The sequence below is a fragment of the Apodemus sylvaticus genome, chromosome 20 (genome assembly GCF_947179515.1).
Source record: "Apodemus sylvaticus chromosome 20, mApoSyl1.1, whole genome shotgun sequence".
In the NCBI taxonomy this organism is placed as follows: Eukaryota; Metazoa; Chordata; class Mammalia; order Rodentia; family Muridae; genus Apodemus; species Apodemus sylvaticus.
The window spans coordinates 49255822-49269667 of record NC_067491.1 but is presented as its reverse complement, the minus strand read 5'-3'; the positions used below and the strand labels follow the sequence as shown (position 1 = coordinate 49269667).

The window sequence follows — 13846 nt, the reverse complement described above, 5'->3', positions numbered from 1 at the left end:
TATTGCTTTCCAAAAGTTGCTAAGCATTTGAAGTTGTTCTCAATGAATGAGTTGTTTGCAATGCTTCTAAAAAGTCAAGTCTCATGTCACTCAGAGTGTCTGTCTGTCTAAGGCTTGGATCTGGCTGTGCTGTGCATTAATCTATAGGCAGAAACCTTTTTTTTTTCCCCCTGTCTGCCTTCATCTCTGTTCAACAGAGCCAGCCTGGGATGGGGAAACAGTGTGACTTTGGAGTTCCATAACCTCTGTTGGACTTTATTCCCTGTGGTTAACTGACCAGACAAGTCACGTAGCCTTTCCCTTCTCCATCCAAGTTCCCTTCTGCAGATAAGAATGCCCATCATTGTCCTCAGCGGCAAAGCCTGTCGCCCCTAAGCACCGCACCGCTCACACAAAACCTCATCAAGACACGTCAGATCAGAAAGACATTTTATCTAAATATTAGTGGAGACTGAATTCCTGCCCTGATAATCCCGAGTTACCCCTGCCATTTAAATACTGGAGACCGTCTAGTATTTAAATGGTTTATTCCGTGGGTGGTTTTCAGCCTGGAGACTGAGGCTGTGCTGCAGAGGGCATGAATTCAACCTTTGCAAAGCTCCGAGTTAGGAAGGACTGTCCTCATTTCTACATCTGAGGATTGTCTGTGTCATACAGCCGAGCATTCCTCCCCCAAAGCGGTCACCCTCTTCACACGGTGTACAAGGCTGCGGTTGGCGGCCACGGTGGTAAAGGAATGCTAATGCGTAGGAACACAGATCCGAGCTCAAAGGAGGACCCAGTGGCGGCGGCGAAAAGCAACAGCGGCCAAAGCAAATATATATTCTTGTGCTCACATATTTATTTAAATTCTAAGCAATGCATTTATAACTTGCATAATTAGCCAGGGCTACAAAGTTGCCTTTTAGAAGGCATATTTACCCAGAGAAGTTATGCATATTTCATAAAGAGCAGGCGATGTTAAGACACAGTGTACCCTTGGTTTGGTATCTGCTGTGGAGAGCATTTGTTCCTTAATGAATGATTTAATTTTGAGGCAAAACGTACTGCGTTAAGAAGGCTCCGATATTCACCATGATTTTTCTAATTTACACCCAGAGATCTGAGAAAGCGCTAATATATTTAAAAGCTTGAAAAAAAAACAATGACGTTTTAAACATGTAAACCTGTTTAAAGTCACTGTAACGTTTTAAAATAGAAACCGTGGAAGAAGCTGACTTGCTCCTGTTTCTTGTTGTAAAGGGCGAATGGAATAAGAATCTGGAAGAGAAACCTGAAAGGAGAGGTCATCGTGTACGGAAAGAGACTGTTCCCTTTGTAGCCTACAGGGTGAGGACAGGGACACTCATTCTAAGGAACTGAGGCACGGAACACTTGTCACAGCACTCGTCGGTGATAGAAAGCGGTGCTCACACTTCTGTTCCGATCCAGATTCCAAGCTGTCGGTGCCCAGGCCGACGGTGATGGAGGCTGTGGGCCATTTTCTGCGAATTTGGCACTGGGGCAGCCTTAGATGGAGTCACCTTCAGTGCTACAGCCAGCCCTGTGAGGTCGGTGACAGGAGCTCATTTTAGAGGTTAGGGCAACAAAGGCTGGGGACACCCTCTGTGGACAGCACTAGTCGCCACCCCGTGGAGCCTGTGCCACGGTACTGTGTGTCTTCACTTAGTACTCGGGATGCCCGAGAGTCGACAGGACATGCGCAGTGCCTCCTTCAAGGTGCCTCTTCAGTCAGTGGGGTCCCACCACCTCAGAGCTTCCTGTTCTGCCCCCAGTGCTGCCATACTGAGTGTGTGCCACCATACCTGGCCTTGAACAGGGCTCTGGATTGGACTTGGGCCCTCATGCTTGCAAGACAAGGGCTGCACAGGCAGGGCCGGCTCCTCAACCACCTGACCACTCACTCCAGCCCCGTAGCTGCTGTGCCCTGTGTTGCTGCTGCCTACCCGACAGCTTCACTCCTCTGGCTTTCATCGCGTCCTCTTTTTCTCTTTAGATTTTCCCCTGCTATCTCATTTCTTCCTCCTCCTGCTGCTCCTCCTCCTCCTCCTGCTGCTCTGGTTCCTCCTCCTCCTCCTGGTGCTCCTCCTCCCACTCCTCCCCCTGCTCCTCCTCCCACTCCTACTCCTGGTGCTCCTCCCACTCCTCCTACTACTCCTGGTGCTCCTCCCACTCCCACTCCTCCTCCTCCCGCTGCTCCTCCCACTCCTCCTGCTGCTCTTCCTCCCACTCTTCCTGCTTCTCCTGGTGCTCCTCCTGTTCCTCTTCCTGCTCTTCCTCCTCCCACTCCTCCTGCTGCTCTTCCTCCCACTCCTCCTGCTTCTCCTGGTGCTCCTCCTGTTCCTCTTCCTGCTCTTCCTCCTTCCACTCCTCCTTCTGCTCCTCCTCCTGCTCTTCCTCCTCCCACTCCTTCTGCTCCTCCTCCTGGTGCTCCTCCCATTCCTCCTGCTGCTCCTCCTTCTCCCCCCACCCCCTGCTTTTCCTCCTCTCATTCTTTTTATTTTCTTCTTCTTCTTCCAGTGTTTCCTCTTTGTCTTTGAGGACCTCCTCAGCCATCTTGGCAATGGTTTTCATATCTTGGTTCCTCCTCTGCTCGCCGGGCATTTCCATGGCTGTCTTTCTCCTTGTGTTTGACAAAGATTCATCTTTTTTTGTGTTGAAGGCTCTGACACTCTGCCGGCAGTGGGTGGCCAGGGTCACCTTGAGTGTGGTCAGCGGTAGCCCTGTGGTCCCCAGCACTGATGCCCTGAGCCGGCAGTCTTGGGCCGTTTTCTTACACTCTGTCTGTTTAGTTTTCTCCTGTGCTAATGAGGGATAGAAGCCCATAGTGAATTATAAATATGTTCTGGGGCTTAAATCAGCTGGTGCGTGTGGGCCTCGTTGGATGCCACACGGTCCCATTACAGACCATTTAAAAGATGGTGGTTGCGATTACTACAGTTTGCGTTTCACTTTTCCATGCTCATGTCACGGAATACACAGATGAAAACACCATCTCATGGGAGTCGTCAAGATGATCTGTGCACTGCGTCTGAGGCCAGGCATCCTGCTGCTTGGCTCTTGCGTTCCTTTTCTCTCTTGTTGCATTCTTCTTGTGAACTGTGGGAATTCGCAGTAGTCTCTCAGAATATTCTCACCACTAACTCTTCATCTGTAGATGGAAGGTGGGGATATTTCACAAGCTGAGGCAAGATTGCCATTTATTGAACTACAGAAGTAGTCCCTGCAACTTAAGTTATTCATTTAATACGTGCATGTTGCATTTATAAATTCATCCCCCAAATCAAGACCAGATATTTTCCTAAGAAGGTTTCTTAAATATATATTTTACCTATAATTTCTTTTGAGGTGTAGGGTAAGGCTGGCAGTTTTGTTTGAGAGGTGGTAGCATTTGAGACAGGGTCTTTTCCATGTGGTCCAGGCTGGCCTTGAACTCACAGTTCTCTCACCTCAGCCTCCTGCGTACTAGGAGTGGCCATTTTCTATTTTTATTTATGTTCTTCTGGATAGCTCCACACCTTTTTCTGTAAATTGCCAGCTTTCAAGGTAGTAAATTCTTTTTTTTTTAATATTTATTTATTTATTATATGTAAGTACACTGTAGCTGTCTTCAGACACCAGAAGAAGGTGTTGGATCTCATTACGGATGGTTGTGAGCCACCATGTGGTTGCTGGGATTTGAACTCAGGACCTTTGGAAGAGCAGTCAGTGCACTTAACTGCTGAGCCATCTCACCAGCCCCGGTAGTAAATTCTTAAAGCTCTGTGGCTTGCCTCCCTGGGACAACTGCATAGCTATTCAAATCTCTCTGATTCAGTTTTTCCAAGTGAATCTCAGGAATAATAGAACACAAGGATTCGGAAGCCGACTCAATCCTAAGGACTGAGCGGAGTTGTGTTCTGATAAAACTTTATTTACAGGCGTAGGTGACAGATTGATGATGTCATGAGGTGTCACGAGGATGCCTGTTTGGGGCCAGGGCTTCATAAACATTTTCCATTTGTGACCTCTTTCTCCTAAGAAATTGTTATGTGACCGTGGTATATGGCTGTATAAAACAAGGGTTACATAGTACATTTGTGGATTAATAGACAGATTATAACAAAATTTATCTTAAATAATATTTGATAAGCTTAAATTGCTTTGACATTAATTATAGGTGAGAGGGCCGGCCAGCTGCCTCCGCAGATGAAGGAGCCTGTCTGGAAACCTGACGACCCAACTTTGATCCCCAGGGCCCTTGTACAGGTGGAAGAAGGCCGTCGGCTCTCCAAAGCTGTGGCCCCCACGTGCACAGTGGCACATGCCACCTTCCAAACGTGTGGATATGCACACGCATGCACAGTGACAAATCTTACAGAAAAGCCTGTTCTCATCTTGAACCAGTGACATGGGCGTGCGTGGCCAGAGTAAAGGATGAAATCTTGGCCTAGTATTTGGTTCTGCAGGATGTAGAGACTCTTCAGCGGTTCCCAGAATTCATCAGTATTTTGTTTCTGTAAACATCAATGCCAAAATACCTCTTTGAACATATAGTACAAACTGGAGGGAGTGTGCTTAGGGTCATCTCAGGAATTCTGTCCTCATCCTAAACTAAAATCCATCACACGCACACGCACATGCACACACAGACACATACACATGAAACTCAAATGTGCAACTCAAAGCAGTAATTTTTTAAATCAAGTATTATAATAGCACAGTATAAAGATAACTTGGTACTTAAACGCTGAGGAATGACAGTAGGAAAAGATTGTCTTTATTTCCATGATTAAAGCATTGTGTTTCTATAAGAGCCGAGAACTGCATATAAAAAAAAAAACTAACTCTCTCTCTCTCTCACACACACACACACACACACACCCTATGTTCTACAACAGTCTCAAATTTGAGCTGAAGTATTTGAAACAACATTTGCAGACATTGTAGACAGCGACGCCCGCACAGTGCACAGTGCGCATGCCTTCTGTGCAGAATCAAGGCCGCAGTGCCGCCACCTGATGCATAATGGAACACAGAAACGCCTCAGAGTCCTCATGCACTTGACTTGAGTTAATTCTCGGTAATTGTATATTCAGAAGCTTTTCCCTGTTGCCGGGTCTTTGTGTTTAGTGGTACAACCCGCCTGGGGTTGAGACACACAACTGAAGAAGCAAGGTCCTAGGCTGGACTCTCGCCGGAATTAAATCACACCAGGAATCAGTAAATTATACACGTATCACACCTAACTTCAGAATTATACAAATACATCTAGCATGTAGCATCGTAGACTGAGCCCACCCTATTCACATGTGTGTGTGTGTGAGTGAGTACACATACATATGTATACATTCAGTACAGTTTCATTGTGGCCTCTCTGTGACGTGTCTTGGGAGGTGTGTGTCCTGGTGAGCAGAGCATGTGGTCTGCCGCTGTCGAGTGGTGTATACATTGGGTTGAGCATTCGCTCTCAGCTTAAGCTCCAGTGTTTCTTTGTTGGTTTCCCTCCTGGCTGCCCCGCCCACTAAGGACAGCCTGTTAGTGACTCTCCCCCCTTTCCGCTCACATTTGTTTTATGAATTGGGGGGGGGGGGTGTCGCATGTTGGGTCTGTGTGTATTTGCAGTCTCTGTGTCTCTGTGTCGAGCCTTTCTTTCTTTAATGATGACATGCTTTGTCTCCTTGCATTAAGTAGCCCAACTCTGCTGTGTCTGCATTCTGTAGCCGAGTCTGCATTCTGTAGCCGAGTCTGCATTCTGTAGCCGTGTCTGCCGAGGACAGCTGCTCCTGTCTCGGGTTGGTTCCATCTGTGTGTGATTTCTGCTTCCCAGCCTCCCCCTTTAGATGATGCGCATCTTCACTGAAGGGAGTCTTCTTACAGGCAGCAGGGAGTGGCCTCTGACTTTCTTCTTTAACCATTCAGCCCCTGTGTTTATCTTAATTGAGTTTAATCTGTGTAGACCCAAGGTTACTCCTAATGATTGTGAACTGTTTTCTATTGCTTTGCTAATTGTACACTGCTCACTTTAAATGACTTTTTCTTTATGATTTAGTAACTTTCTGTTACCCTAAGGCTTCTCTTCTATTTATATGTTCTTCTAGTGAATTTTGTCACCTACATCTTCATGACAGATTCTTGTATTTCTTGCATAGTGATGAGTTTCCCCAGGTTCTGCTTATCTGGCTTTATTTCTTCAGATTTTGCTGGGTATATCCTTGGTTGGCAGGGTATCTTTTCCTCTTATTACTTGGCCATATTATCTTATTCTCCCTTGACCTGTAAGCTTTCTTCTAAGAACTCTGCTGTAAGAATCTGCTCTGAGTCTAACAGGCCTTTGTTTATAATGTGACTGGCACGCCTTTCTTTAGGATGTTCTCTTTGCACTGTACTTTGGCTGTGTTGCATTTAGTAATGGATGCTGTCTTGGTTGTCCAGTTAGAGACCTCTGAGTATCTTGAATCTTCAGAAGATTTGGGCTGTTTTCAGCCATTTTGTAAAATAGGTTATTATTACTGTTATTTCTGGGTGTCAGGATGGGGGACTTACATGCCACAGCGTGTGCACGGACGTCACAGGGCAACTCTGTAGCATGCCCTTCTCCTTCTGCCTTTCCTGGGTTCTGAGGGTTGAATGCAGGTGGTCAGGCTTGCAGGGGCAAACACTCTTCCCACTGAGACACCTCACCAGGCTACAGTATGGCATTTAATGCTTGCTTCCATTTCTTTACTTCCAAGAATTACCGTGATGCAGATATTTGTTTGCTAAGAGTTTTCCATCTGTCTTAAAGGTGGTCTGTCACAGGGCAGTGGTGGTGCACACCTGGTCTACAGAGTGAGTTCCAGGAGAGCCAGGGGTACACAGAGAAACCCTGTCTGGGGCAGGGGCCTGTCTGTCTGCCTAATGAGGTTAATTCTAAAACCCTTGTTTGTTTTTGGCCAATCGTGGAAGTATTCTATTTTTCATTTCATAGTTTTGACAGTTTAAGCTCTGAGGGATTCCCATTGGTTCTCCTTTCTGTCTTTCCTGAAGTCTTTTTTTTTTCTTTTTTCTTTTTTTTTTTTTTTTTGGATTTGGTTTTGTCGAGACAGGGTTTCTCTGTATAGCCCTGGCTGTCCTAGAACTCACTCTGTAGACCAGGCTGGCCTTGAACTCAGAAATCCGCCCAGCCTCTGCCTCCCAGAGTGCTAGGATTACAGGCGTGCGCCACCACCGCCTGGCTTTTCCTGAATTCTTCATTCAAGTCCCAAACTGTTTGTCTCATTTCTTTATATTGCTTATCTGTGGCCTCTTGCGTCACACTAGGCTTTATTGGGAATCTATTGCGATCTCTTTTCTGTGCCTCATAGGTTCCCTTCAATTGAGATCGTTTCTAGAGAATTAAGTTCTTTGTGGTTCATGTTTCCCCCTCATTCCTCTGTACTTACGTTGGTGGTGGGGTGTGTGTGTGTGTGCGTGCGTGCGTGCGTGTTTGTCGGTCCATGAAGGACCTTCTGTAGGAAAGGATGTTCGTGTCTAGATGGGGATGCCAGTCAGCTTGGGTACAAAGACCCCATAGCATGTCTTATTGCATTTTTCTCCCTCTCACACTGCCCGCATGGCTGTGAGCCCTTGCAGTCTAGACTGGCCCGAACTGTATGACCTTGTGGTGGAGGTGAATGCCCAGAGGCCTCTTCAGGTTCCACAGTCTGGCTGCAATGGCACTTCGATGGCAGCAGCTGCTGCAGTTTTGGTGACCACAGAATGTGGAGAGGATTATTTTGAGGTCCCTCAGGGCAGGTGCAGATGAGACCAAGGAACAACCCCAGCAGCCACAGGGTTTCCATGAGGAGATGTTCCTTGGAACTCCCAGGTTTCCGTGCAAGATGGATGCCTGTGGCTGGGGCATGGCTGTACTGGATACAAGGTGGACTGGGCCAGATGAGCACAGGCTCCCTCCGAAGGGTTTGGAAACAAAGAAGACAGCTGCTCTGTGGGTCCTGCTGTGTGGCTGTTAAATTGCTGCTGGTGTTGGTGGGCCGGGAGGAGGCTTTCCTGATTCCTTTGAGACCATCACAGATGGACGCTAGGCAGTAGCTGCAACAGCCTCAGATCCCAAGGCTACAGGGTGACTGACTCTCCCACCACCAAGTGACACACACTGGCCCAAGGCTGTGACGTAGGCCAGGCATTCTGCTGCCGGTTGACACTGCACCCCGCAGTGGCTGCTAGGGTGAATTTTCTGAGTTTGGAGGAAATACAAGGTGACCCCCTTCTGTGGGGCAGAGGCTTTACTCTTAGAGCAGCTGGCTCCAGGGGCCGGCTCTAAAGCTTGCGGGTCTGAGTCAGGACTGTGGCCTACTGGCCCAGGTTGCTGACACTTTGCTACTTTGAGGTTTTAAGGCTCTGGTGTGTGTGTGTGTGTCTGTGTGTGTGTGTGTGTCTGTGTTTTCCTTCAAATAAGCAATAGACACTCAGAGCCATAGGAAACCTTTCCAAAGAACAAATTGAGGACCAAAACCAAACCTTTTGGTTTTGAGACAGATCTTCATTGCGTACGATAAAGCAGGCCTGGAACTCACTCTGTGGCCTAGGCCGGTTTTGAACTCATGGCCACCTTCTCAGTGTTCCACAAGCTGGGATCACAAGCCAGATTCCTAATTCTACAACACAGATGTTTGGGATTTTAATAGTCTCTGCTTCCTACGCCCCTGAAACCGACAGTCTGAATTAGCTCTATGCGGCCACAAGGCAGCCTCGGCCAGAGAAGCAGGAAATATGGGCCTCACCCAAGGGGTAGCAGTTCTGGTGTGTGATGTCTCTGACAGATGTCCAGGGCATCTGATCACTGCCCCTTGGAGCTTATCTTTGATGTGGACAACCACACCCTCTTCCTGGTAAAGGTGTCTGAGCCAGAATGACAGCCCTTGGCCAATTATAACCCAAGGCAGAGGCTGGTGCTACATGTGATCACCAACCCCAAGGTGAGGAGAGGCCTGGCTTGTGAGAAGTGGGACAAGTTGAGCATCCCAGGAGTCCATGAGATGTTTGTCATAAAGAGCGCATTGCCAAGGCGTGGTCCTTGACCCGGACATAGGCTGTTCCTTCCAGAAACAAGCAGCAGAGGCTTGTGGGCCCGTCCGGGGCCGGGGGGATGGAGGTCCGGGGCTGGGAGACAGAGGTGGCAGGCGTCATCTGTGGTCCTCTCTTGCAGGTCTTCACCCTGCTGTGGATCGCTGACTGGATGGTCCATCGCTTCTGGAGGAAAGGAAAGGACCCGGACAGCTTCTCCATCCCGTACCTGACGGCGCTGGGCGACCTGCTTGGGACCGCTCTGCTGGCCCTAAGCTTCCATTTTCTCTGGCTTATTGGAGACCGAGATGGAGACGTGGGAGACTAAGGGGACCCACAGGCAGTCATTAGGTCACCCAGGGGGAGGACACGGGCAGCCACTGCTGCCCCTCCCCGGAGCTCGCCATCTGCCCTGTGACTCACGGCAGGGTAGTCTGCAGGTCACCCTGACTCCATACATGGCCTTAACGTACTTTTTAAGGAATTTGTGCTGAAACCACCATGAATGGTATTTGTGCTGCTTTTTGTAGAATAAATGATTTGACACAAACATAGATACAAGCTCACACTCTTAAAGTTAATTAGGAAAGAATATAGGATGTTTACAACGAGTTAATTCTGAAACCACAGACCTAGCAGAAACGTACTTTATTATTAAATTATAATACGCGGTTAGAGGCAAGGGAGTTGCGACCTTCTTTGTCTTGCAGCTGTGTCACACCACAGAGGGCAGTGACTGAGGTGACCCGGGGCCAGCTGAGCGTCCCTAAGTGTTCATTAGGCCTTGGGAGCTAAGGTTACCAGTCATGTGACCGACCCACAAGACTCATCCCTCTGAGCATAACCAGCTCACTCTTACCCATGTCTAACACCGCCCTGTGCCCGCGTTCAGCTCAGCTCCGCGAGTTCCCGACAGCCAACCCTTTGTGTAGATGTTTGTTTCTTTCGAGGAGTCCCAGCTTGCTGTGCAGTCCCCACGGGCCTCGGCTTGCGGTCCCCTGGCTTTGGGTCCCTCCTCCTGGTGCCAAAAGCACTGAGCCATCTTGCTCATCCTATGTTGAAAAATGTTGATCCAATTTAGAAAACCACGGATTAAGGCTGAAGATGAGCTGAACTGCGTTGGTGAGCCCAAGATGGTATGCGCGCTGGCGTGCGCATGCGCATGCGTGAAAGACAGACCAGGCAAAGAGACAAAGTAATTTTTCAACTATAAGTACCACTTAATATAATGCACACCTAAGATCCGGGAAGCGCAGGTGGTCCTGTTGCCCTTTAAGGCGCCCTGTTTGCTGGATGTCCCAAGTTGGCGACTTCCCTCTGCCCCCAGCTCCTCATGGCTTCATCTGTGGGGACTGCCTCCTGTATGTGGCTGTGCTCCTCGGATATCCTGAAACTTTATCGTAAGCACCTAACCCCCGGCTACTCAGTAGTAAGCACTTTCAGATCACTTAGCACTTAAAATTGCCGTGCAATCTTTCAAGGCCGTTGAATAATAATTTAAACTGCTGAGGGGGATGGATCCTTGTGACGTGGATTGTCGTGGCGAGGTTGTGCTGTTGTCTAAGCAGGAGGCTTGTAAATAGACTGAGGACATATTCTCATTAAGTCTTTATGGAGGCTGTGGTGTAGAGTTGTATATTTTTGCTCATGTTTAAACTTTGTTCAGTTCTCCTGCCTTATAATCAAACGTTTTTTTTTTTAATCTACATCTTTAATATAACTAGTAATAAAATGTTAGCATATTATTTATGGAAGGTATTTAAACAATATTTACAATATTAAGAACATATGAGATTTTTTATACCAAAGTTTTACAAAGTAAAATCACATGTATGGGGGTGAAACCAACATATTGACACATCCTGTATGTGATGACATTGGAAGCTTGAAGAAAAACCACTGAACAAGAACCACTAGCAAGCAGCAAAAGGAGTTTACACAGGATTGAGTCTTCTTCGTTTTCAACAAAGGATTCTCTAGGCCTGTATCAACACGTGTGCCATCCTTCACAGCAGTGGCTGCTGCTGCAAAGAGGAAATGGGAATTAATAAGTTCTACATCAAATGCTTCGTTAAAATCTGATGAAAGCTGTGGATTTGCCAAATGCATTCGATAGGACAATCCAAGTGTTATGCCTGTACAAGAAAAAAGACTGAGAGCTCAAACAGAAATACCAACAAAACACATTGAAGCATGCTCAGAAAATTGAGAAGAAACACTTCAAAAGCTAAAGTACAGTAAGAAGAGTCGATGTATTTTGTGTGGTGTTTGTTCCTTCAGAAATGTATTTAAAGCCTGGGAAGGAAGGCCATCTAGGGCTATCTGAGGAACACAGATGAGGCGGTCCCCATAGATGAAGTCATGATGACATGGATGCTGAAGGAAGCCACCAACTTGGGATAGCCAGCATCTGTGAGTGACTCCACCAGATGTTACATTTGTAAGATCTCACAGCTACGCAGTGGGCAGACACACGTGTGTCCCTCCCCCAGATGTACAATGTGTCCACCTAGTTACTTGGGACAAAGTCTAATCAAGTGTTACTAGACTTTAAGATTGCCAGAAGGATAGGGAATCCTCCACCTAGTGCGGACCTACTGTGACCTCTTCCTGTTCCTAAGGTCAGAGAGACTGTAAATGAACATTTACCTTACAAAATATTTTTTATTTTATAATGAAGACTTTTAGACTAAAGAACAATGTGTTGCTTCTTAAGGCCTGGAAGAGGCAGCCTTCTTCCTAGATCTATTGGCCAGGCAGGGTAGCAGGAGGCTAATTTTCAGCCTTTATCAGAACAGCATAATGTCCAAGACATATGTAACAGACAGAAGTAGACATGGATGAGATGCATTGTGAGGGGATAGGCACTGTTGAATACACAGATCTTTGAAAGTCTCTGTGTATGTATGTTTTATTTACCCATAAAATTTATTATTGGTCTTAGGTAAATGAACAGTATTTTTATACCATGTAAACCCCTGCTTTCCAAAACTCATTTTCCACTGATTTACCAGGCACATTATACACACAGACAAAAAAAGATCATATTTTTTTATTCTTGATCATCCACTTATTTTGAAATTCTAAAGTTTCTTAGAAGCTAATAAGATAGAAACAAGTGGGTGTGTGTCTTATGGGGACGTCAGAAAGCGTCACATCAGAGATCGTCCATGATGTAGCCAAATGCGTCTTTTAAAAGTCTGTCAGTGGTGGGGTGTACCTGCCTTCCCTGTGTCTAAAGTATAGTTTGCCCACTAATAGTGGGCCTTGGATTGCTGTAAACCCAAATCAAAATAAAAACTGAGAAGCATTGTCTTGTGCCATTGTGGTTTCTTTCTTTAATTACTCTGTCAGCTACAGAACAGGGAGCGTGTTTGGAAATACCCCCAGAAGGGTCCAGGTGGCCTGTGTTCATGAAACAAGGTAAGTGGGCTCTGATGACAGCCGCTCCTTCAGCCCCCTGCTCCACTGTGAGAGCTCCTGCCTTCCCTCCACCATCAGCCCACACAGTCTGGGCCCATCAGTCCCTCCCAGCCAGAGTTTGTTCTGACCAAACATAGCTCACATTCTGTCCCCTGTTCCTCTCTCTGTGTCTGTCTCTGTCTCTCCCCTCTCTCCCCCTCCGCCGGCCCTCAACCACGGAGTATATCCTGAGAGGGACATATGCCCAATCTGTCCCGCCTTACACGGAATGCCTTCGGTGGCAGGCAACTGTGAGTACTGCTGACTGCTGTCACCACTTGTCCTTGGGACAGTGCACCGAAAAGAGTCAACCTTGAAAACAACGTTACCACACAACTCGGTGGGTGGTCGTCACCTGAACGCATGCAAGAGGTTGGCATCTGCCTTAACTCTGCTCCAGGGATCTGCTCACGTTCTCTTCCCTGCTCCGTGCCCCCCCCTTCTTTCCCAAGTTCCCTCCTGCAGGTTCTGGGCCACATGGGTGGGAGGTGGGGTGTTGAAACCCTCAAGGCTTCTACCCGCTGTTGCCCAAGTGGCCCTTGTAGGTGGCATCCTACCTTTGGCAATGTTTTCTTTGATCTTGCTTGTTTCTTGTTTTTATTTACGTGTATGCTGCATGTGTGCCGGTGCCCACAGAGGCCAGAAGCTGGCATTGGTTTCCCCCCCCCCCCAGGTTAGGTAGTTAGGACCACCTGACGCTAGGGTTGGGAACTAAACTCTGGTTATCTTGGAGAACCTGGAAACAAACACACTTCGCTGCTGAGCCATCTCTCCAAGTCAGTCCTGAGAAAGCAGAGCCAGGCTAGGAATGGTTTCCTGAGCTCATGATGTCACTGTTCTGCCCTCCCCCCACCCCCGCCCTCGCCATCTCAACCACCACCAGCCACTGTGTGAAAGGTGGAGATGCAGCCCACAGGGTGAGCACTAACAAGTTAGGAATGCAGGTCTCACGGCCCAGATGTTCAGAGACACAGCTATAGAAGTCTGTCATTCTACATGTCTACATGTCATTCTACATGTCCAGATGTTAAGTGTAAGTCAACATGACCCCGGACATGTGGGGTGAGCACAGTCTCAGCCATACTCTGCATGACTGGCCTTTAAAGTACACTGCTGACTCACAGGAAGCCAGGGATTATGGGGTGATGGAGTCCGGATGGAAGCTGTTAGGAATGAATGGTCTTACGGAAATGCAAGGCCAAAAAAATCCACTCAGTTTCAACCAAGCAGGTTCTGAAGAGCTGTGGGAGTGTACGGAGAGATGGGTCCTTACTCTCCTGGTAGAAAATAGGAAGTTAGCCAGGAACAACACACTTGACAGTGAGGAACACACACACACACACACACACACACACAC

The 13846-nt window shown here is 47.5% G+C and overlaps 1 protein-coding gene across 2 annotated transcripts in view; it reads left to right on the top strand.

Moving 5' to 3' along the window:
- The window catches only part of Slc41a2 (solute carrier family 41 member 2), a 115210-nt gene extending 102871 nt beyond the window's left edge, over positions 1 to 12339 (top strand). For both annotated transcript variants that reach the window (XM_052165513.1, XM_052165514.1), the window contains exon 11: positions 9170 to 12339. In XM_052165513.1, the coding sequence (XP_052021473.1) occupies positions 9170 to 9355 (186 nt within the window). In that variant the 3' untranslated portion in view covers positions 9356 to 12339. The remainder of the gene's footprint in view (positions 1 to 9169) is intronic.
- Positions 12340 to 13846: the final 1507 nt, after the last annotated feature.